The following is a 23,757-nucleotide window of genomic DNA, read 5'->3' as shown; positions in this document are numbered from 1 at the left end:
ATTGAAAAGAAGGACTGAGAGACTTGCACCTGTGTTTAACAACAGGCTGTTTTCTTTTTCCTCCATAGACATGATTACCCGGGGCTCCTCCATGGAGATGACAGTCTGGCCAGAGGTAGAAGGCAGAGTATGCCTTGGGCCCTCATTCCTATTGGACTAACTGGTAGGATGGGTCTGAGCTCTGGGACCAACTTTTTTTTTTCTTTTGGGCACTGGGAACTGAACTCAGGACCTCACACTTGCCAGGCAGTTGTGCCACTGAGCTAAAGCTGTGGCCCCTATCAATGAAATTATTAAACTGTAAACAAACTAGCACAGTAGGACAGAGTAAGGGAGCCAGCATACTGAGACACCTCAGAGTAGAAACAGGCCTTGGTAGGTTGTTCTGCAAGCTTTTTTTTTTTTCAGTGGTGCTGGGAGCTGAGCCCAGGGCTTTCTGCATGCTAGGCAAGCCCTCTATCACTAAGCTACCTGCCACCACCACCCCAGCCCTTTAATAACAGAAGAGTAGACCACAGGATTACAAAGAGAAACCATATAAAATAGCTCTTAGTCAAAAGGCCCTCAATGAGTCAACTCATCCTTACCTGGCAATGCTGAAGCTCAATCAGAGCAGCCCTCAGTGGAGATGAAAGCATGCTATGGTTGAGCCAGTTACCCCAGAGAGAAAGGGTCGTGTCATACAAATTTAAAGCCACAGTGAAAGTCATATTGAGAGATACTTTGTAGGTCTGAAAAGAAATTACACTTCTATTAACTATTACTTGGGGGAACTTATTAGGACCAAGTAAAATCTTGAATTGGAAAACTTTTAAGGTAAATATAATTAAATTAAAGAATTACAGTCATGAAAGATTTTCCAGGTGTAGGGAACACAAATAATGGTACTGGATTGATTGTGACTTCTATAGACTCAATTACTACAGTTCAGAAAATATGCTAAGGGGAGACCTAGCCCAATGGAGGAGGCAGAGAGAAAAGGAGAAACTGTAGTGTTTGACAGATACAGTCAATTTTAAGCAATGTACCCATTCCAGCCCACAAATTTCTCTCTTTTGACTTGTCATGGACCAACCTACTTATCTCATTTTTATGATAAAACCCAACATCCCCAAAATACTGACTACCATTCTGACTCACATTTATTTTATCTTATAGTTTTGAGTTTACCCAGCCCTCAAGCCGTAAGATAAAGAGAAAATGGCTTATAGTATAAGTAGGTATCAAACTTAGATGGAAGAAGACAATCATTTTAAATGATTGAGCTGAGGAAGCTTTGAAGAATCCACAAGCATAGGTCATAGGGCTAGTATGTGAATGGATGTGGACAACTCTGCTAGGACAGTTGTGTTTAGGGTGGCTGATGATGACCCTGTTCTTTCCTCTTCCTGGTTTTGAGCTTGACTTTGTGGGGATGGGCAGGAAAGAGACAGAGAGAGCACACACCAGTAAGGAACCACTTGGTCTTACCACATCAATCTCTGTGTTGGAATGCCCCATGTTGCATACGATGCAGCTGTTCTTCATGCGGTCCAAGTGCTCTCTGGTTACCACATTCTTGTTACCTTAAAAACAGAAGAGATACCCACAAGAAAAGGAATGAAGGTATACCTTCCACCTCATACAATATATAAAAATTAACTCCAAATGGGTCATAGACCTAAATGTAAGAGCTAAAACCATAAAACTCTTAGAAGACCATAGAAGTAAATCTTTGAAATCTTGGGTTTGGGCAATGGTTTACTTAGATATAACACCTTAAACATGAACAACCAAAGAAAAAAATAGATACACTGGGTTACATCAAAATTTAAAACTTTTTTCCTCCAGTACTAGGGACTGAACTCAGGCTCTTGTGCACAGCAGACAAGAGCTCTACTCTAAGCTATATCCCTAACCCTTTTATAAATTTTATTCTGAGACAGGGTCTTGCTAGGTTGCCAGGATGCCTTAAAACTATGATCCTGCTGCCTCAGCCTCTCAAATAACTGGTATTATGGTGTAAAACCACCATGCCTGGCCAAAAAGTTTAAAACTTTTGTATTGCAAATGATACCACTAACAGAGTGAAAAGACAACCCACAGGATAGGACTGAGTGTTTGCAAACCGTATCACAGAAAAGGGATTTGTATCCAGAATACATAAGGAACTCCTATGATTCCCAAAGACAAGTAACTTAATGTAAAAAATTAACAGAAAGTCTAAATAGACATTTCTCTAGAAGACACACAAATGACCAACAAGCACATGAACATCATTAATCACTAGAGAAGTGAAAATCAAAATCATAGTAAGATTCCACTTCATAGTCACTGTGATGGTAAAAATAGACAAATAACAAGTATTGGTAAGGATATAGAAAAATTAGAATCCATATGCATTGTAGAGAGCATTGTACAATGGTGTAGTCATTTTGAAAGTTTGGTGGATGTGAGAGTGATCTGGCCGAGACATCTGGCTGCTATACTGATTACCAGGGTTGAAAAATAGTTTGGGAATTCCTCAAAATTTTAAAGTAGAATTACTTTATGACCCAGCAATTCTATTTTTGGTATGTATCCAGGAAAACATATGTCCATGTAAAACTTTATATATATACAATATTCATGGTAGCATTATTTGTATTTTGGGGGGTTTGTTTTTGGTGGTGCTGGGGATTGAACCCACGGCCTTGTGCATGTTAGACAAATACTCCACCACTGAGCTACATCCTCAGCCCCACAGTAACATCATTCATGACAGCCCCAAAATAAAATGCAAATGTCCAACAAATGATTAATAGAGAAATAAAATGTGGTAGATTCATGCCATATTATTTAGCAATAAACATGAATGAAGTACTGGTATATGTTATCACATGGATGACCTTGAAAATACTATGCCAAGTATAAGAAGCTAATCACAAGACTATATGTTATATGATTCTATGTATATAAAACATCCAGAATGGGCAAAACTTGCCAGGCATGGTGGTACATGCCTGCAATCCCAGTACTGGGATGAGGCAAGAGGATCACTGTAAGTTTGAAGCCAGCATGGGCTACATAGTGAACTCAAGGCCAGCCTGCACTGCACAGTGAGCCCCTGTCTCAAACAAACAAACAAACAAACAAACAAACCAGAACAGGCAAAATGCTAGCCTAGGGCCAGAGAAGGGTAAAGGATAGAATAAGTGTTACTGTTTATGGAATGAAGTTTCTCTTTTGGGATAATGAAAATGTCCTGGAATTAGATAATGGGATGCTGCACAACTTCACTAAAAACTACTGAATTGTACGCTTTAACTTTATGCAAGTTATATCTCAATAAAAAATAGGTTACGGTGATGGCTATACAACCCTATGAACTTACTAGAAAACACAGAATTGTACACTTTACTTCCTTATTTTGATGCAAGACATTGACCCCTGGCCCTCTAAGCTACACCCTCAGTCCAAATTATACACTTTAAATGGGTGCAATATATGGTACAGGAATTACATCTCAATTAATCTGTTAAAATAAAAAGATCCAGGGGATTGACAGATGTGAAGCAAAACAGCTTCTTTATTTTTTTAAGCATCAGGGATTGAATCCAGGACCTTCATGCTAAGCTATATCTCCAGTCTTTTTTTTCTTTGTTTTGAGACAGGTTCTTGCTAAGATGACCAGGCTGAGCTTGAACTTGTGATCATCCTATCTCATCCTCCCAGAATGCTGGGATTACAGGTATGTACCACCACACACAGCTCCATTTTTTATTTTGAGATAGGGTCCTGTTAGAGTGCCTAGGCCAGGCTCAAACTTATAATACTGCTGCCTCAGACTCCCAGGCACAGACCACCACACCCTGCATAAGAACAGCTTTTTAAAGTCCTCCCTCTTCCCTGCTCTCAGCTCTCCCTGAGGCTACAAGTACATTTTTATTTTTAAAATATCCTGATGTTCTCCCTCTAAAATAGAATTATAAAAGAAAATTAGTCATCTATATTCTTCTCTAAAATTCAAGCTGTATTGTATTAACTTGAGAATTAATAGAATAACCTCTTATACTTTCTCTTAACTGTGAAGAATTTTGCTTTAACCTTGCCTTAATTACAGGGATTACAGAGAAATATACTTCACTTTTGTAGGTAAAATAAAGAATCAAGGGGCCTGAGGTATAGCTCAGTTGTAGAGTGTATGTTTAGCATGCCTGAGACCCTGGGTACAATCAAAAGCACTAAAAAAAAAAAAAAAAAAAAAAGTATAAATTTAAGATCTGATTTTACAAATAAACCTCTACAAATGAATCACGTCATCTCTAACCATCTCCTAGGTGGTTGAGCATAGATGAAGATATAACAGTAATAAAAGACAGAGAGAAACATTCTTATAGGTATGACCTAAAAAGGTATACCTTTGGTCAGACCTCAAAACAGGTAGGAAGAATGCAACAGAGGCCAATTGATTTTGTGGACCACTTTCTGGCTTTCTGGATTTTTTTTTCATGTCAGACAGGTAATGAGCCAACATCGTAACAAGGTTTGAGGGAGGCACATCTCATGCAGATGGCATGAACACCCAATCATCATGCTCATGATTTTTAGAGTGTAGCCTTGGGCCAAGGATATAGCTCAGTGGCACACCACCTGCCTGGCAAGCACAAGGTCCTGAGTACAATTCCAAGTTCCAAAAATAAATAGATAAATAAATAAATAAAACTTGAGTGTAGCCTTGTTCAGAACATCACCAATCATCTTTCACGTACTCTATGGAAGCATTCCAAGTACCATGCCACTCAATATGTTAAAACCATACCTGTACAGGTAATAACAATGTCCACTTGTCGGATGACCTCATTTAATTTCACCAGTCGAAATCCATCCATACTGTAGAAATAAAGCATTATCATGAATCTAAATCGCATCTGGAAAGACTCTTTGGCACAGACCCTCAAATGTTATCACCAACTTCCTTTGGTACCTATAGTATCACTTGAGATAGCTGGACTATTTCTCTTAGTGAAAAATCCAAATCATTTCCTTAGTTCACACAGAAGAAAAATAGAAGGTTCCTTCATATCACTGGAATGTATTTCTTACTACAGTAGGGAACCAGGGTTTACCATGAGATTCCCAACTAAATTTCCAGAAAGTGCCACTTAGCCACTGAATCTACAACCCTACTGAAACTGTCCTCCCAAGATCATCAATGATCTGCTGGATGCCAACACACAAAAATATTTGTTACCCTTTTATTCCGTTTGATTTCTTCTGCCACATAAAATATTATTATACTTCTTGGATTCCATGTTTTTGTCTCCTGGCTTTTCTTTTAATTTCTATCTGTCTCTCCTCAATCTCAGTCAACCTTTAAATGTTGGTACTCTGTAAGGTTCCACCCTGGACTCCTGTATTTTTTCAGTACCCATTCATACTTTGCCCTTCACTGCAAATGAGTACTTTAAGCATGTGATTTGTACATTTGTACCTTTAATTTCGATCTATCTGAAGCTTTACAGACAAGGATCAAATTAGCCACTGAACAGCTCCTCACAGATGTCTGACAAAGACCTTAACTTACTGTATTGGAAAATAAACTCATAATTGTCTATGCACCCCATCCCCGTCTATTTCTTTTTATTTTCTATCTTGATCAATACATCACTGTTTTTTTTGTTTTTTTTTTTTTTTTTTTTTTTTGGTTTTTCTCCGGTACCGGGAACCGAACTCACGACCTTGCGCTTGCCAGGCAGGCGCTTTTGCCGCTGAGCTAAATCCCCAGCCCCAATACATCACTGTTTACCCAACTGTTCGAGCCAAATAAACTAGAATGTCATAAACCTACTGCTCTCTCTATGTAATTGAAGTTGTCACCAAATCTGATTGATACTATTTTCTTAATTTCTTAAAACTCTTGAATCTGTCCTCTCACTCTCCAAACTGCTGTGCTTACTTAAGTCAGGCCTTATGACTTCTTGTCTAGATTACAGCAGTAACCTCTGGTCTAGTATCACTGCATCTAGATTTATGTCTCTTAAAATCATGTTGCAGGGTGACTTCCCTAAATGCAATTAGAATTTGTCATTTCCTAGCCAGGCGTGGTGGTGCATGCCTATAATCCCAGCATTCAGGAGCTGAGGCAGGAAGACTGCCATAGTGAGTTCAAGCCCTGCCAGAACTACATATTGAGACCCTGTCTCAAACCCCTCTGCCCCAAAAAAAGAATGTATCACTTCCTTAAAATAGTTCAATGGGACTGTCTTTCTTCAGAATAAGATCTAAATACTAATATATATAAATCTGCTAGCTATACTCAAATACAGCTTCTTAAATATACTGTGCTATCTTTCTCGGATACTATGCACTTGTTCCCTGCACACAGCCTAGACTTCTAAACTAAGAAAATCCAAGTTTCTCAGTTCTGCCCCTCCTTCCTCCCTATCTCTTTCCGTGTGTGTATGTAGAGACAGGGTCTTGCTATGTAATCCAGGCTGGCCTTGAAGTTGAGGCAATCCTTCTGCCTCCAACTCTTGAGTGCCCCACCGTGCCCACCAAGACAGCTTTATTGAGATCTCTGCCTAACTGCCTTGTTCTTCCATTAGAAGTTTCTCCTTTGTACTTCTATAGAAGCATGTGCCATCTACTTTCATCACAGCACTTAACTACACTGCACAGTGGTTATTTATCTGTGTTCTTCTAACAGCAGGGCCATATCTTATTTATCCACACCTTAACCATCCTCAGCACATAGCATAGTACACAATAGATAAATAATCTGAACTATACTGCAATCAGCACATAGCATAATACACAATAGATAGATAATCTGAACTATACTGCAATCAGCATCATGTTCAGGCTTCTATAATGAACGCTGAGAGTACAAGAACACTGATGGTTCCCTTCAAATGCTGGAACCCTGCCTTAGAGAAAACCAGTAACTCTGCTGGGGAAATCTATGGGTTTATGCCTAGGAAATATGAAGAGTGGTAATGCAGGGGGAAATGGCATCATGCTATGCATAATGAGTGATACACTGTGTCAACTTGAGAAATTAAGTGATTTAGCAGGGAGCCAGAGTCCTCACCTTGCAAACATCCTGAGCCTGTGCAACAGGAGGGCATGGAGATGGTGTGAGTGATACACCCACCCGAGGGCGGATAGCCTACATATAAGGGAGGAAAAGAGGCTTGCTCTCCCTACTTCTTGCTCTTGTTGCTTTGCTGTCTTTTGTCACCTTGGACTGTTGCCCCTGTACAATGTCACTCTGCCTTGGAGCCAGCTGATTATGGACTGAAACCTCCACAAACTGTGAGCTAAATAAACCTTTCCCTCTAATTTGGGCGTTGGCTATTATGTCTCAGCAACAAAAGAAAAGTAACCAACACATATGCCTATTCTACCTGGGGACTTCTTTCTGGAGGGTTAGTGGTAAAGACTGTATGAAGTATACAGACTATGGACACCTGGACCTGCAAGTTTTTAGGAATAGTGACACTACTGAGGATGGCAAGCGACAATAGTAATAATAGCTACCATTTAGTGAATATCTATTTTGTGACAGCAGCTCTGTACCTTATTGTTATATAATGCATGGTAATATAATTTTATTGAAGTCTTACAATCCTATAAGGTAGGTTTGATTATCTACATATTAAATGTAAGAAACAAACTACTCTTTTTAAAAAAAGCTTTTAATTTTGGAGTCACTTGAAACAAGCACTGTAGGACTAGTACAAACAAATTCCCACATACCCTTCACTCTAGAGTTAGCAGACTTTACCCTTAATGTAGATTTGTCAGATAGTTCTTCATGATTAGATTCAAGTCATACATTTTGAGGAAGAATATCACAAATGAGCTCTTTTCCAGGTGTCACACCAGAGAGCATTTGATACCAGAACCTCTCCCTTTCTCTGGTGCTGGGGATAGAACCCAGGGCCTTTGATGAGCTAGGCACATTGTCTTGGTTACTTTTCTCTCGCTGCTGGGACAAAATATCTGACGCCCAAAATTAAGGAAGGAAAGGTTTATTTTGCTTACAGTTCGTGGAGGTTTCAATTCGTACTTGGCAGATTATAAGGCAGAGTGGCACGTGGCAGAGGGCTGCATCTCAGGGCGGCAGCACACAGCTAAGCCGCAAGCACACACAAGGGCGGAATCGGGAAGGAATCGCCTCAAGCACCCTTTTCCTCTCCCTTACATATGCAAACTATCCACCCCAGGGCGGGTGTAGCTCTCACACCCACCAAACTCTAAAAGCCTGCCCCTCAAGCCTGGCCGCTTAAGGCTTTGGGGGGGCACACAGATTCAAACCATAACACACATGCTCTATGATCTACCACTGAGCTACATGCTCAGCCCCCCTGCTGTTCTGATCATTGTTCTGTAAGGCACGGGGCTTACATATGGAGGAAGTAAAAGGCTATTTGTCCTCTCGCAAAGCATCTCCTGATATATTTTCATAGGAATTCTAAATTTCATCTTCTGTCAGATCAGAGCTTCTTGACCTCTGAAAGTTAGATGCTTACAGTTCCAGCAGCCTCTCTCGGGATCTGGGCCTCTCTACTGTGCGACGTGGCATGACCCAGACTACTCTCTGGAGGCATGTTAGACAGTGTAGAGGAGGGAGCAGGACTCTGCACACTTACCAGGCCTGCAGGGCACAGATGGGGTCAATTTCAGTTACATACACAATGGAGCCCATGGCTTTCAGGGCAGCACAGCACCCCTTCCCCACCTAAAGAAGAGAGAGAATGCATATAATAAGGAAAATCAGTGAGAAAACAGTTCTCAAAGCTTCTGGTAAAGTGTATCTTTTTTCCGCCCCCAAAAAGAATTTTGCTGAACAGATTCATACTTGGGGAAAAACAAGAAAAACAATGCAGTTCATAAACAAACCCTTAGCCCCTACTTAGCACATTCATGTGCACAAGAACACCCACACTCACGATTTATAATCAAAACATAAGCTAAAAGAACATCACAAATAGTGGTGATGGAACAAGTCAGAAAATCAACTTAGGAAAAAAATGGCAAGAATGAGAAGAGAAAAGAAAAACTGTACTTTAACCACAGGGCCTCTACAGTAATTTTTCTCAAGTGAATGAATATACTCTTATGTCTCTGTGTATGAAAAATCCTAGACTACTTCAGTGAAGCATATTTAAACACCTATTAAGATAAAGGTAAACTTTACCTCGCCATAGCCACAGACCACCACTTGCTTTCCACCAAACATCATATCTGTTGTCCTTTTAAGTCTAGGAAGAAAAACATCATTAAATCAGAAAAAAAAATCTCTCGCTTTGCCCGTGAGGTTTGATTGAGTTTCTAACTTGTTTTGTTTTCCTTCTGAAAGGAAGATACTCTCTCTCTGCGACTACAAATGGCTGTGGTGGGATGGAGACATGGTCAACACTGCCACTTCTAAAAACAGCAGTTCGGTGACAGACACATACCAATTTTAGTTAGGCAGTTTCCTTGTGGTCTTAGGGGCCCAGATCTGCCTCAAAGTGAAAGGATAAAGGACAGAAAAGACCTCAGTCAAGGAAGAATTTTGAGGGGCCCTAGGGCAATAAACCATCTGGTGCTGAGTAAGAGCTGTGCCAATTCTCTGACTTCTTACTAATTCTTCTAGCCCCAGGACCCTGTAGTAGAAGAGCTCCTGTAACAGTCTACGTTAGGATCTGGAAATCCTGCCTGGGCTCCTTTGGAGCTCCAAGGCTATCCTCTATCTGCCAAATGGAACCCAGTCTCCAGAAGGCTGTACTTGCACTGCATTTGGCACCACAGTCCAATTCCAGAAGAGTCCTCTACAAGACAGTGGAGTTTCTCTCATTTATGGTGGTCCTGCCTGTCCAGCCCACAAGCACAGGAGGTCCATCACCAATACCTTCTTCATACACATGCTCTATTAGCCCAACTGTCCTCTCTTTTCCATTGCAGGATTCCCTGAGTACAGTTTATCCCTCCTCTTACGTCTCCTCTCCTCTGAGAGGAGGTGACCCAACTGGAAAATTTTTTACCATCTGCAGGTATCAATGAGCTCTTATGACTCACAAGGTTCTGATGAATAGTTGATATTTTCCTATTTTTTCACTGTGAAATCTAACCTTAACTCTAGTTCAACTGCTTCTATCTTGTCACTTTCATACATTTCTGACTCTTACCTATAGGATAAACTCAGCTGAGAGGGATTCTACCCATTTTTATGAACTAGTTAGTATGGGTACCTATTTTGTGTTTTTTGTTTTTGTTTTTTTTTTTTTTTTTTTTTGGTCTTTTTGAGACAGGGTTTCACTATGCAGTTCAGGCTGGCCTTGAACTCACTTCGTAGCCTATGCTGGCCTCAAATTCACAGCAATCCTCCTGCCTCAGCCTCCCCAGTGCTGGGGTTACAGGCATGTGCCCCCATTCCCAGCCTACCTGCATTTTTTATTGAATCTGGTATAGACAGATTTTAAGCTGAAAGATTTTGGACTTGAAAAGTCTAAAAGACACTTAGTTGGGGATAAGTAAATATTTTAATGAAATATATCTGAACTGGTACTGATTTGATCAGATTCAAGATATCTGTTATAATAACCCATATATGTGGACAGAACTAGAGACAGTCTATAACAAACTGATGGATTAAGAATACACTAAAATAGTCAGTATATTTGATAATACTACTGACCCTATGGTCGTAATAACAACAGAAAATGCCACAGCCATTTCCTGAATCAAAAAGATTTTTTTTTGAGGCCAGGTCTCATTGTGCAGTTCAGGCAGGCCTTGAACTCACTTGGTAGCCCAGGCTGGCCTCAAACTTGCAACAATCCTCCTGCCTCAGCCTCCTGAGTGCTGGGATTACAGGCCTGTGACACCATGCCTGGCTTTCAAGAAGATATTAAAGCAGAAAAATTTCCCTAAGATTTAACTTAACTCTAAAACTTACTGTACAGAGTTCTAGAAACAAGTGCAAGGGAACTAACACTAGGCAATTCACCTTATCTCATTTAATCCTCACAGTATTCCATGAGGTAGGTCTTACTGTCACCATTTCACAGGTGCAGAAATGTGCACTGAGAGATTAAGCAACTAACTAGTCCATGGAATTACAGTTATTAAATAAAAACAGCCAGTATTCAAATTAAGGTCTGTCTGGCTCCAATGCCTGTGGAGCCACCAGTAAATTGCCTGAGATCTGGACTGGTTAGTAACATGGCCCACAGAACCTTTCTTCATGTTTCCATTAAACTGTATGTGACGTTTAATCTTGGTTATTGACTTGATTGGTGATTAGACAGCGAGGGCACTCACCTCATCAATCGATTAACTCAATGATGAGCTCATAGCTGAATGAGCTCTTTAGGGGGTGGGGCCTAGTTGGAGGAAGTGGGTCATTAGGGGCATGACTCTGAGGGGCCTGACTTTTCTCAGGCTCTTTCCCTTGCTCTCTGTTTCCCAGCTGCCATGCCGTGAGCAGGGTTACTTCACTGCACCCTTCTGTCATGATGTTCTGCCTCACCTCAAGTCCACAGCAGTAGAACCAACCAACCATAGATTGAAACCTCTGAAACTGTGAACCAAAATAAATCTTTCTTCCTTGAAGGTTTTCATCAGGTCACACCCATGAAAAGCTGACTAATATACTATAAGCAATGAAACCATTTGATTTGGCAATTTTCTAAACCATCTTAATAGCTTCACTTAATGGCTTATTATATGGTGCTATAATTTGGATCTGGAACATCTCCTAAAGGTTAAAGGGTTAAGGCAGTGATAGTGAATATTTTAGAGCTTTCAGTGATACAAATGGCTCGTTGCAGCATGAATGCTACAGGTTCACTACCACTGGCTTAAGGAGGTATTAATGACTTGGTCCATAGCTTGGTGCCATTGGGAGGTAACGAAAACCTGAAGAGGTAGGGCCTAGTGGGAAGTCTTCCTGTCACTGGGGACATATCTTTGAAGGGTACAGTGCAACCCCAGCTTCTTCTTCTTCCTTTTCTTTCCTGTCTTGGCCATGAGGTAAGAAGCTTTATTCTACTATGCATTTTCTGGCATGACGTGCTACCTTCCTACAGGCGCAAAAGCAATGGGGCCAACTCACCGTGGACGTAAGCCTGTAAAACTGTAAACCAAAATAAGCTTCTGTTTTTATAAGGTATTTCATGTACTTGTTACAATAACTGAAAGCTGACTACTACATGCAGTCTTCCTGGCAACAACAAAGGAATGTCAGAATGCAAGTGTGGAAACAGAAACTAAATATTAAAAGAACATAGTATTTGGTATATATCCAAGTGTGAACCGGTTCTGCTCACCACAAGTTTCCGGGTGATCAGAGAATTGTATGATATTTAGAATTATACACAGTTAGAACAGGAGCCACAACCTGGAATACCATCACCGGGAAGTTTTCTAAACTAGAAGGTATTTGCTTGTTAATACTGACTTTAGTTAATGACTCACAGACCTGATGGGGTCACAAAGTAAGAACTCCACCCTCAATACACAGGAGCTAGTCTCACTCTTAAGTGAAATAGATTCTCTTAAAATAGTGATGGCAATGTAGCTCTGAGTTATAAAATACTGGGTGTGATGTGGGGATAGATCCAGAGGAGCCATATGAATAATTTCTGTAAATAACCAAAAAATAAAAAAATCAGAACCTTAACTCAACAACTCAAAACTCAAGTTCATCTCAAAGATAGTAAGTGTTACCCATCAAGAATTGATTCACGGCAACAGTAGAGGTTGTCAAATTTCTGTTTGGTGACTGAGTCATTGACATTCATGGCTGGAACACAGAGCTTCCCAGCTTTGGACAGTTGGTATAGCCTGGGGATAAGAGAAGTCAAGAAAAACATACAATAATGACATTAAAATCTACTATTGGTTTCATTTTAAATCCTAGAAATAAGGCCATGAGAAGTACTTCAGGCTGGCCTTGCACTCATAGGCTCCTGAGTACTGGAATTATAGTAATGCACCATCATGCCTGGCAAAACTATTTATTTTACTCAACATGACTAGTTTTGTCTTGTTGGGTGAAAATTTAGAAGTACTGTAATGTGTTTTTAGAGACTGTACACAGTGTAGAAATAAAGATCTCAGCCAGGTGTGGTGGTGCACACCTGTAATCTCAGTACTCAGGAGGCTGAGGCAGGAGGATCGTTGCAAGTTCGAGACCAGCCTGGGCTACAAAGTGAGCTCAAGGCCAGCTTGAACTGCACAGAGAGACCCTGTCTCAAAAAGACAAAAAAAAAAAAAAAGAAATAAAGATCTCATTCAAAAGTCACATGGGGCTGGGTGCAGTGGCACATGCCTGTAATGTCAATACCCAGGAGGCACAGGCAGAAAGATTACTGCAAGTTTGAGGTCAGTTTGGGCTATACAGTGAATTCAATCAGCCTGAACTACAAAGCAAGAACTTGTCTCAAACAACATAAAAAAAAAAGTCATGTGGGGAAAATGCTTGACTTAATTCTTAATTTTAAGATTTTAAATGAAACTTTAAATTGATTTATTTTATACCTCATTTTACTTATAAAAGAAAGAACTGTATTACTTTAAAATTATGCATAAGTCTATTACTGTAGGCAAGTGCATATATGTAATGTATGTATTCATTCATTTGGTTTTTTGAGACAGGGTCTTGCTGTGTAGTTTTGGCTGGCCTTGAACTCACTACATAGCCCAAGCTGGCCTTAAACTTGTGGCAATCCTCCTGCCTCAGCCTCTTGAGTTCTGGGATTACAGGTTTGCACTACCATGCCTGGCTCAGCAAGTGCTTTTATTTTTTATTTTATTAAATTTTTTTTTGCAGTGCTGGGAATTAAACTACTACCATAGAAGAATTTTAACATTCAGCTAGCCTCTAATTTATAATCTCAAAACACATACTTATGACTATGTCTATTTCTATAAAGAGGTTTTTTTTTTTTTTTTTGTCTTTTTGAGACAGGGTCTTACTATGCAGCTCAGTCTGGCCTTGAGCTCACTTTGTAGCCCACCTAGGCTGGTCTCAAACTTGCAACAATCCTCCTGCTTCAGCCTCCAGAGTGCTGGGATTATAGGCATACGCCAGCATGCCTGGCCTGTTTTTGTTTTTGAAACAGTCTTACCATGTAGTTCAGGCTGGCCTTGAACTCATAGCCTCCTGAGTACTGGGATTATAGTGATGCACCACCATGCCTAGAAAAACTATTTGTTTTATTCAACATTTATCCCTTTCTAAGAGTCTGAACGTATGCTATCATCCATAGTTTTGTATATTAAGAGATCGTAATACAATCACGCAATTATAGTGGCTAATTCAAAATTTACTTCCCTAAAAATTTATTTCATACTTTTCAGGTCCTGCTGTGTGAAAAACAGCAATGATTCCCCCTCAAAAAAAGAAATGATTCCAATTTCACTCAGAGAATCACTGCTCATTTGCAAACAAAACCCTATGTCCTTATTCTCTATATAAGCATATAAGCTCCGCAAGGGCACAGGTTTTTGTCAATTTTGTCTATTTCTAGACCCCTACCCCTAGAGCAATTCTCGGCTTACTGTAGAACAGTGACAGCAAACCTTTTAGCACTTTCAATGATACAAACATCCCACTGTGCCATGCAACAGTGGCCATGGGTTCGCCACCAGTGCTGTAGAAGTTCAAGCAGTATTTGTTGAAAAATGAATTAATCCAAAAAGAACAAACAGTCCCTGTATTACAATGATTAGAAAACATGAGGACCCCACCTGTTCCCTTGCCTGTCTGTCTCTCACTATTTTATTTGTTATTTGTGTTATTAATTTAAAAAGCAAGTGTACAGATTTGGTCAGCTAATAGCAGGGTTCAATCTTTAACACAATGTTCTACTAGCGTGTGATTTCAAGAGTATATGCTTCAGCTGCATCAAGCTAGGTATGCCCATGTGAAATCATACCTGTGGACTCCAGTAACACTCTCCTCCACTATGCCTTTGATTTTCTTAAACATGTTGGGATACTTTTTATAAATCCAGTGAGTAAGATCCCCTCCATCATCTAAGATCTGCAAAAGGTAAGCACCAGTAATGTCATTTGTTTTGCTGGAAGGTTCAAGGCTTCAGTGCATCTCTGGGTCTTATATCCAAATTTCTCATTACCAATTTACAGGTATTTCAAATTTCTCAAATGGTTATATGAAGTAACCTAAAGCCAGAGTGAATGCAATAATATACGAAATATGTAATCATTAGGCACAAGTAAATGAGAGGCAAAAGGTCAATTATAAAGCTATACCCAAATGCCCCCCACATGACACATCTATATTAAAATTTACATGTAATGAGGATTTTGTTATAGACTGATGACTTAAGTGGTTATTTAGACCACCAGTTCTTGCATATGCTGTAGATCTTCAGAAAACCTGAAATTGATATAGTCAATCTCTGTTGGTTAAATTGAGGAATTTCAACATATTCAACAGCAGCTTACTTTAAGGAAAAGAACAATTAGTCTCCTCAGAAAAATGGCTTATAAAACTGTATTCATTAATCATTTTTTTTTACTTCTCCCAAAGTACAGGCATTCTCCCACCCAACATATCAGGCAGCATTGTGGGGTTTTGCCGAGCACAACCTCACACTCTGTATAAACCAAATTAAAAATAACCAGGGAACCATGCAGCATGTAGGTGTGTAAGCATGCCTGTGAACAGCTCATCACTATTTCAGGTTGGAATTAAAGATCAACACAATGCTGTGCCCACTGGAGCTTTCATCAGTAGAGAAAGTTTCTGAACTATAAATAAGCTAAAGAAAGAACATCTTAGAATACTGCTAGGCACTAGACTATGGCACTCTAGCCCTCCACTGGGCTATTAGAGGCACTCAGCAGAACTTTGTACATTGCTATACCCATCTTCCTGGAAAGTCCTCATAGGACTGAGTTGCCCTCTGCTGGCATGCCCTCACTTTGCAGTTCCATCACAACTATCAGGGCCCAAATGCCTCTGTGGACCCCACAGTACACAAACTCCCTAACCTCGTGTCTACTAACTAATCTCTTTTTCACTTATGTTCCTGCTATTGATCCATTTTTTCTGAGTGAATTAAATCTTGTTTGAGATCAGCGATCCGATAGCATTCTCATTAAAATTCTTATGCTTGCTCCACAGTACAAGCAGAAACCCTCACAGCCAATGCCTAAGAAAGCCAAAGTATTTTCTGAGTTTCTCCCTCCTATTTTTGCACGTATTACATCCCATGGAGTTTCCCTTTGATTCTCTAATCTCTAGCCACAGAAAAAGTCAGAGACAAATTGGACTAAATAATTGGAAACTGTGGTATGTACCATTATTCTTGTCTACTTTTCCTTTTAACAAAGCCATGAGATACAGGAAGGCAGCTGCTTTTTCTAATATTTATATAATGAATGTAGTTCTCCCACGCAATGCTACTGCAGAAAGTTCTGGTCATCAGGGAATCTTCCTGAGGTTAGAAAGCAAGGAAAAGTATTGGTCCTTGACAGGATCCAGAGAGGTATGGATCCCACTTTCTGGGATATACCTTTTTATCCTTGTCTAATTTTCTTCACTAAACTTTCTAGCAGTTTGTGTTAGCCCCACAGTTTGTAAAAGCTCTCTGGGTAAGCTGGGTGTGATGGCGCACACCTGTAGTCTTAGCACTTGGGAGGCTGAGGCAGGAGGATCACCATGAGTTCAAGGCTGGCCTGGGCAACATAGCAAGACTTTGTCTCAAAAATCCCAAAACAAAACAAAAAAGCTCACTGGATACACTCCAATATCCTCCCTGTGCTTATTCCCAGGAGAACCCCTCTGGCATATCTTTTTTAGTGTCTGGCAGTCATGCTCCCTCCTGTCACTGTTAAAATTGTTGGAATGAGCTGAGTCATCTTGGAGCCACTGTTACCTCCTCTGGGACAGGAAGGCTTTAACCCGGCTTCCTCAAACCAGCACTTCATGCCATGTGACCTGGATCCAAGCATTTAGAAAGACGTTGCTGCTCTGCCAGCTACCAGGTGAGGCCTGCTCTGCACAGCAATCAATGGCTTCTTGTCTCAGCTGATTTCTTACCTTCTCCTCTCACTAATATGCAGAAACATTTGCGAAGCAAGAGTGCCTCATGCTTGACGTAGCTTTCTCACTCTGTGAATCTGATCTGCTATCTGCCTTTAAGACTTGATTTTTTAAAAAATGAAACAAAAATTTGAAAACCTCAAACTTTGCCAGGTCATTTTTTTTTAGTTAGCAATGAATAAAAAGAAGATATTTGAACTTGGAAGCTCTTCAGGTATACTGTAAACTCAGTATAAGGATTCTAGAGAGACAGCTGAGTCCCCCAGGAGCTGTGGGGTTTTTTGATTGGTGTTTTTGGTGGTTGCTGGCGCGCGGTGGTGGTGGGAGGGTAACAAGCAGTGGAAGGAAATGAAAATGCATTACCCTTGCTTTTTCAGCAGCTACGTGTGGATCTTGAGCAGCACCTTCATGTTACTAATGAATATCAATGCTTTCAACATCAGCAGCAACAATTAAAGCACTTTGAAGTTGTAAGAGGTTCAATACTCTTGGGGCTCCATAAGCAGAAGCACTGAGTTTCCACTGGAAACCCAGGCACATCAGCCAGAAAGGACGCCACTTCTTTCCTTCTTGTTAGGAAACCCTCTCCCAGGCCACAGCCTCTTCCCATCCCAGTCCCCATCCCTACAGAGCTGTTAGCAGAAATCTAACCCACCATGTTTGGCTGCCAGCCCTCCACATTCACACATCTATCAATGCACCACCAAAAGTCATCTTCTGACTCTCCTTTCCAGGCAAAGACAGGAAATCCTATGAAAAAAGAAAAAATAAAAATATTAAGGCTGCAAAAAGGGCTGACTTCTCAAGTTTTAGCCAGAAGGTACTAGTTTTCCCCAACTCCAAACTCTGCTGTATGGATTGACTTTCTTCACTGACTAGCAGACTTTATCCATTTCTTTGTCTCTGGTACTCATTCTGTTCTCCTTAGCCCAAAGAAGACAAGCAAAATAGACAAGAGTATGATGGCTGCTAAAACTATGACTAAAGGAAAAAAGAAATCAGAAACAAGTGCTTTCTGACACAGTCAAACTAGTACTCTCACCATCTCCCAACTACATTTTGATCTTTCTTGTTTCTACACTTTAGTCACCCCACCCTCCTCATCAAGAAAGCGCTCACGTTCTTTCTCATCTGCTAAAATATTACTTCACATCATGGTCCACATAAGTGTCATTCTTCTCTTGAAGCCTGATTAACCCAGTTAAATGCGAACGCTCAAGAAATCTAAACTTTGCTAAGACTATTACTTGTGTATGGAACTCAGATTTAAGATATGTCATGGTATTTCTCATATATGTGTCTTTATTATCATTACTATGTGTGTTATCTTCTCTACCATAATACAACATTCTGAGGGCAAAGATTGTCTCATTTGTTCTTTTCTCTCTTAGAGTGAGTCTGTAAGCATTTGTTGAAAAAAGAGAAATGCTAGGCATAGTGGCACACATCTGTAATTCCAGTACTAGAGGCTGAGGCAGGAGGGTTGCTGTGAGTTTAAGGACAGGCTGGGCTATATAGTGAGTTCAAAGCCAATCTGAACTATATAGTGAGATCCTGTCTCAAAAAAAAAAAAAAAAAGGAGAGAGAGAAATAAATGGATATGTACAATTCATTGGTGTATACATTTAATATTTGTGTGTGGTGGTGCACACCTATAATCCCAGCACACAGGAGGCTGAAGCAGGAGCATCACTGCAAGTCTGACACCAGCCTGTGGTATATGGTGAGTTCAAGTTCAGCCTGAACTATATAGTGAGACCCTATCTCAAAAAAAATTTTTTTGTATGTGTTTTTCTATATATATATACATCAATAACATTTTATAAAATAAGTAAATACAAATGAAATGTCAAGAACATTAGCTGTAGGAGATATATGCATCCTTTATATGAGTTTCCATTGTTTTTCAGGAGCTCTGAAGTAGGTGTTTGCTATCCTGATCTACATATTGCTGCCAGAGAGTGAAGGCAGGAAGCCAGCAAAGTTCAAATTCCTCTGTCTTTTGTCCTTCAAGTATCAGTGGATGTTGTGATCAAATATTAATCTTCTAGGTCAAGTCCTCTTTCCTGCTGAAGCAGAAACACCAAACATTAAACCAGGGTGAACTACTTGCTAGAAAACCAGCTGGGCTACAAAACTATAGAGGCATTCTCTAATCTATACTACCTTAGACAGTAGGAGTATTTGCTGGTGTTCTATTACCAAGTCAAAGCAGAGCATGAATAATGGAATATTAGATATAGGTAGCTATTGTTTGACAAGAGAAGCCCTGAAAGGAAGAAAACTAATCAAGAGGAGCGGATCCATTTTTACCAAGGCAGCCTTTCACTGTGAACCTTCCTTAGACTTCCATGGAACTAATGGAACTTATCAGAGACATACTTTGGCCAAAGACAGAAAGATCTTACCACTTTCTGCTAGAGCAGCAGCTACTTCATTGAGAGTAGAGTAGATATTGCAGGCAGCCCATCGGCACTGTGCCCCCAGAGCACCCAGAGTTTCCATAAGCACCTGTGTAAAAGACAAGGCAGGAAATGAACACACTTGCACCACATAGTCAGTCCAAAAGATTAAGTCTGTGTATCTGACAGTGAAAGGTACATCAGGAATGACTTAGATCAGTTATTTTCAAACTGCTCTATAGAACCTATTTAGTGTTCTGAGCAGAGGGCATGGAAGGCATTCAGTATTCTAGGGGAGGCATGGCAGGGGGCTACAGCTAAGTGCTATGATTTTACCTATTTAGCAGATCTGCCCCTCCCCATAAGATTTAATTAAAGGATTTCAGAGCCAAAATACTGAATTTACAAAAAACACTTGCAGTTCTGCTTCTTAGGATGTAGAAAGCAAAAGCAACATCCACCTGAACAAGAAAAGGCTGTATAACCTACAAAGGCTACTTTACCCCATCAAAGAACTAAAGTTGTAAAGCAACCAAGCGAACTGAACTCCAGAGTGGTAAGTCCTTCAAAGAGAGGAGGGATATTGTTTCACCTTTGGCAGGGGAGGGGAGGGAAGAAGAGGTGGTTACCACACACGAGGGTAAGAAATATTAGCTAAAATTTAATTAAAGGATAAGTGAGGCAAAGTGTGTTATGTGGAATTTCTGGCAGCCTCAGACAGACACAAGATTTCCTACTCACAGGCAAGTTCTTTCCTAGAGGCTTCTACTTAGTTCTCATCAGACCAGGCTAGCTGGTTGTGGAGGAACATACCTATAATCCCAGTACTCCGAAGGCTGAGGCAGGAGGAGTTGCTGTGAGTTCAAAGCCAGCCTGAACTATATAGAAAGACTCTGTCTCAAAAAATCAAACCAAACTCAAACTCAAAACCAAAACCAAAAACCACTAGGCAACTGATTGTTCTCAGAGCTGGTATAAGCTGGGCATGGTGGCATGGTGGGACATGCCTGTAATTCCAGCACTTGGAAGGCTGAGGCAGGAGGATTGACAAGAATTCAAGGCCAGCCTAGACTCCATAATGAGTTTAAGGCCAGCCTGGACTGCATAGTGAGACAGTATCTCAAAAAAAAGCAGGGGTGGTGGTGGTGGGGGGGAAGAGCCAGTATAAAACCTACACACTTCCCTACATGTTTTTCTCATGGAGTTATAAGAAAAAAATTAGGAATTGCACCTGCCATTAGGGACCAGGCAAAGATCCACTGCTCCCTGGGAGGGTAGAAGCAAACACTCTACTCCTGGGAGAGTAGTAGGGGATCTTCTTGAGGCCACAATAGTTCACTGATCTGAAGTATGGATCTGCTACTTTTCCAGCTCTCCAGAGTGGCAGGAAAATATCTTCTGCCCGAGACTCACCTCAAGTGAAAAGACAAAATTTGGCTGCTACAGAAAGGAGAGGCACGAATACTGAAAAAGCCCTGCCCTCAGAGGGGACTGCCTAACGCTGTACCTAACACAGGAGACCCAAGAACCCCACTTGCCCTCACTAAGAGGCTCAGCCTGGAACACAGGGCAGGTGTTTAGGGCAGCAGGTAGGGCAGCACTTGAGAAGGAAGCTCCAGCACCACCCTGTGGTACACATGTGCTAAAGCAGCTGAAAGCTGAAGGTGAAGCAGAAATACTGCAGGAAGCCTTTTAGCAACCTCAAATTCCAAGAAACAGCAGCTCACTGCTGAAGGCCTGTGAAGCCTATGTGTGTAAGTCCAGCCATTTCATGGCTATTATGGAGACTACCACTCAAAGAACTTGAAGACTCTAGGGAGAAAACCCCCACTGTCTAGAAATCAATAGAGCCAGACTCTGGGATGAGCTAGATGTTTGATCAGACAAGAACTTTAAAATAACTATGATTAATATGTTTATGTTGAAAGAGCTAGTGAAAGATAGACAACAACATTTACGGACCAGTAAGAAATTTAGGCAGAGAGCTGGAAACTATAAGAACAAGTCAAGCCAGGTGTGGTGGTGCACAATGGTAATCTTGGTACTTAGGAAGTTAAGGCAGGAGGATTACTGTGATGTTGAGGCCATCCTGGGCTACATAATGAATTCAAGGCCAGCCTGAACTACACAGTGAGACACTGCCACAAACAAACAGACAAACAAAGTCAAACAGAAATGTTAAAAAAAGAAGATAAAAGATAATATAAGAGTTTAAGAAATTTCTTCAACTGTCTTATTACTGGACCCTATGTACTTTCAAGAGAGAGAAACAGAAATTACCAAGCTGAAATACAGAAAGAAAAGGATGGGGAAAAAGTCAGAACAAAGCATTCAAGATATATGTGACATTACCAAATGGTCTAACACATATGTAATTGGAGTTCCAGGAGGCAAAGATGGAGAGAACAGGACAAAAGAAATACATTAAGAGGGTTTTTTTTTTTTACATTAAGAGTTAATGGGTAATTATTTAGTAAAATTAATAAAAGAGGATCCAGAAATAAAGACAACCCAAGAGCAAAGAGTACATCTATGTCCAGATCCACTAAAAGAAATGGCTGGTTCCAAGGCTAGCACATGGAACATATAAGATAAGCTCAGGCCATCTCATTCTGGAAGCAAGAATGTGCTGACAGAAGGAAAATGACATGTCAAAAGACAAAGAAGCTACACTGAAGGGACTCCTCCTGTTCAAACTGGGACAATATGAGCATCAAAGTAATATTAGTAATAGATTAAACCCATTACAAAAAAATAGGAAACAAATAAAACTAAGTGAATAAATCGAAGGTTTGATGAATAGGACAGTTATAGTTTCATAGTACTCCAAAAAAGTATTAATCACAAAGGAGGAAAATAACTTCCACAGAGGAAAAGCTGGCAAACACCACCTCAAGCAGGGCATTAAGGTGAACATCATTAGTTATTAGACAAATTGAAATCATGCACTCCCAACTTGATTCAATGGGAAAAACACAGCATCACTTCTCTGACATCTCTACCACAGATGTATCTAACAATGAGGAAGCACCAGAAAAGTCAAAATTGGGACACGCTACAAAATCATTTATCTGTAGTCTTCAAGACTGGCATGGCCATGAAAGTCAAAAGAAGACTAAGCAACTATTGTGGACCAAAGGAGACTGAAGACACAATTAAACCTAACACATGATTACAGGCTGTCATAGAAAAAAATACTATTGAGGCTGGGATGTGGTAGAGTGTTTGCTTAGCATGTGCGAAGTCATGGGTTCAATCCCCAGTGGTACAGGGTGTAGGGGATTTCATCTAATGATCTGATCTGAACTTATTTTTACTTCAACACATAAGATGGAGATAGGATTCTCTCTTTGGTTAAAAAGTTTCTTTAAAATTTCCTGATGGTGGCTAATTCTAAGTACTGGTGATTTTCATTTTTAAAAATTTGTATTTTCTAGGTGGGCATGGTGATACATGCCTAGAATTCCATGCTATAACCCAGCTGGGGCAACTTAGTAAAATCTTATCTCAAAAAAATAAAAAATAAAAAGAACAATACATGGAAAGACCTTGCATTCAACCCCTAGTACCCTCCTCCCCAACAAAAACTGCATTTTCTTTTCTTTTTTTTTAATTTTAAAGAGAAAAAAATAAAAATAATAATAAAAGAGAGTTTCAAAACAGGCTAGTAGGAGAGTAACAATAATTAATAGATTATGTATTGTCATCTTCATAGTAGTTATTCCGAGTACAAGATACAGGCATGAAATATTGTCCAAACAATATTAGCACAAACCTTTCTTTTCAGTGAACTAAGAGAAGCCAGCTGTATGACTATCTTAACTATCTTGTTTATAAATATTTTCTTCTGTTTCCCTTTTGTCCTTTACCCTTTCCCCCATCACAGTTTGTCTTTTCTTTTGAACAGTTTCTTCCCTATTCACAATATCTATTGTACATTTTGGATCTTACTCCTTCAGTTACTCACACTAGTGAGACAATACAATATTTACATATGTGCATCTGATTTATTTCCCTTATGAGTATGGTCTTGAATTGCATCCATTTACCTATAAAAGTCTCAAGTTTATCCTTCTTTATGGCTGAGAAGTACTCCATTATAAAAAAACCCACATCTTTTTTAGCCATTCCTTGGTTGATGGGCATTTGGGTTGTTTACAAGATTTAGCTATTACAAATTGTGCTGCTATAAACATGAATTCACATACATTGCTGTGGTATGATATTTTTATTCTTTTGGGGAGATACCCAGAAGGGGAATAGCTGGGTCAAATGGGTCCTCTAATCCTACTTATTTTTATTTTTTAAAAGTCTTCCTCCCACCCCCAA

At 40.1% G+C, this 23,757-nt stretch overlaps 1 protein-coding gene and 1 long non-coding RNA gene across 2 annotated transcripts in view; one reads left to right on the top strand and one right to left on the bottom strand.

The window, feature by feature from the left end:
- Ahcyl2 (adenosylhomocysteinase-like 2) overlaps window positions 1-23,757 on the bottom strand; it is a gene marked incomplete in the record, with an annotated part of 202,557 nt that overhangs the window by 11,555 nt on the left and 167,245 nt on the right. The window contains 8 exon segments of the mRNA XM_013503272.1: window positions 1,471-1,565; window positions 4,781-4,851; window positions 8,616-8,704; window positions 9,164-9,227; window positions 12,679-12,795; window positions 14,892-14,998; window positions 17,682-17,776; window positions 19,435-19,537. Coding sequence (XP_013358726.1) covers window positions 1,471-1,565; window positions 4,781-4,851; window positions 8,616-8,704; window positions 9,164-9,227; window positions 12,679-12,795; window positions 14,892-14,998; window positions 17,682-17,776; window positions 19,435-19,537 — 741 coding nt within the window.
- The window catches only part of LOC102008623, a 9,504-nt gene continuing 5,318 nt past the window's right edge, over window positions 19,572-23,757 (top strand). The window contains exon 1 of the long non-coding RNA XR_263739.1: window positions 19,572-19,984. This is a non-coding gene — a long non-coding RNA (uncharacterized LOC102008623). The remainder of the gene's footprint in view (window positions 19,985-23,757) is intronic.

The sequence above is a fragment of the Chinchilla lanigera genome, unplaced genomic scaffold (genome assembly GCF_000276665.1).
Source record: "Chinchilla lanigera isolate Chin_1 unplaced genomic scaffold, ChiLan1.0 scaffold00078, whole genome shotgun sequence".
NCBI lineage: Eukaryota > Metazoa > Chordata > Mammalia > Rodentia > Chinchillidae > Chinchilla > Chinchilla lanigera.
This window is presented reverse-complemented; position numbering and strand designations above follow the sequence as displayed.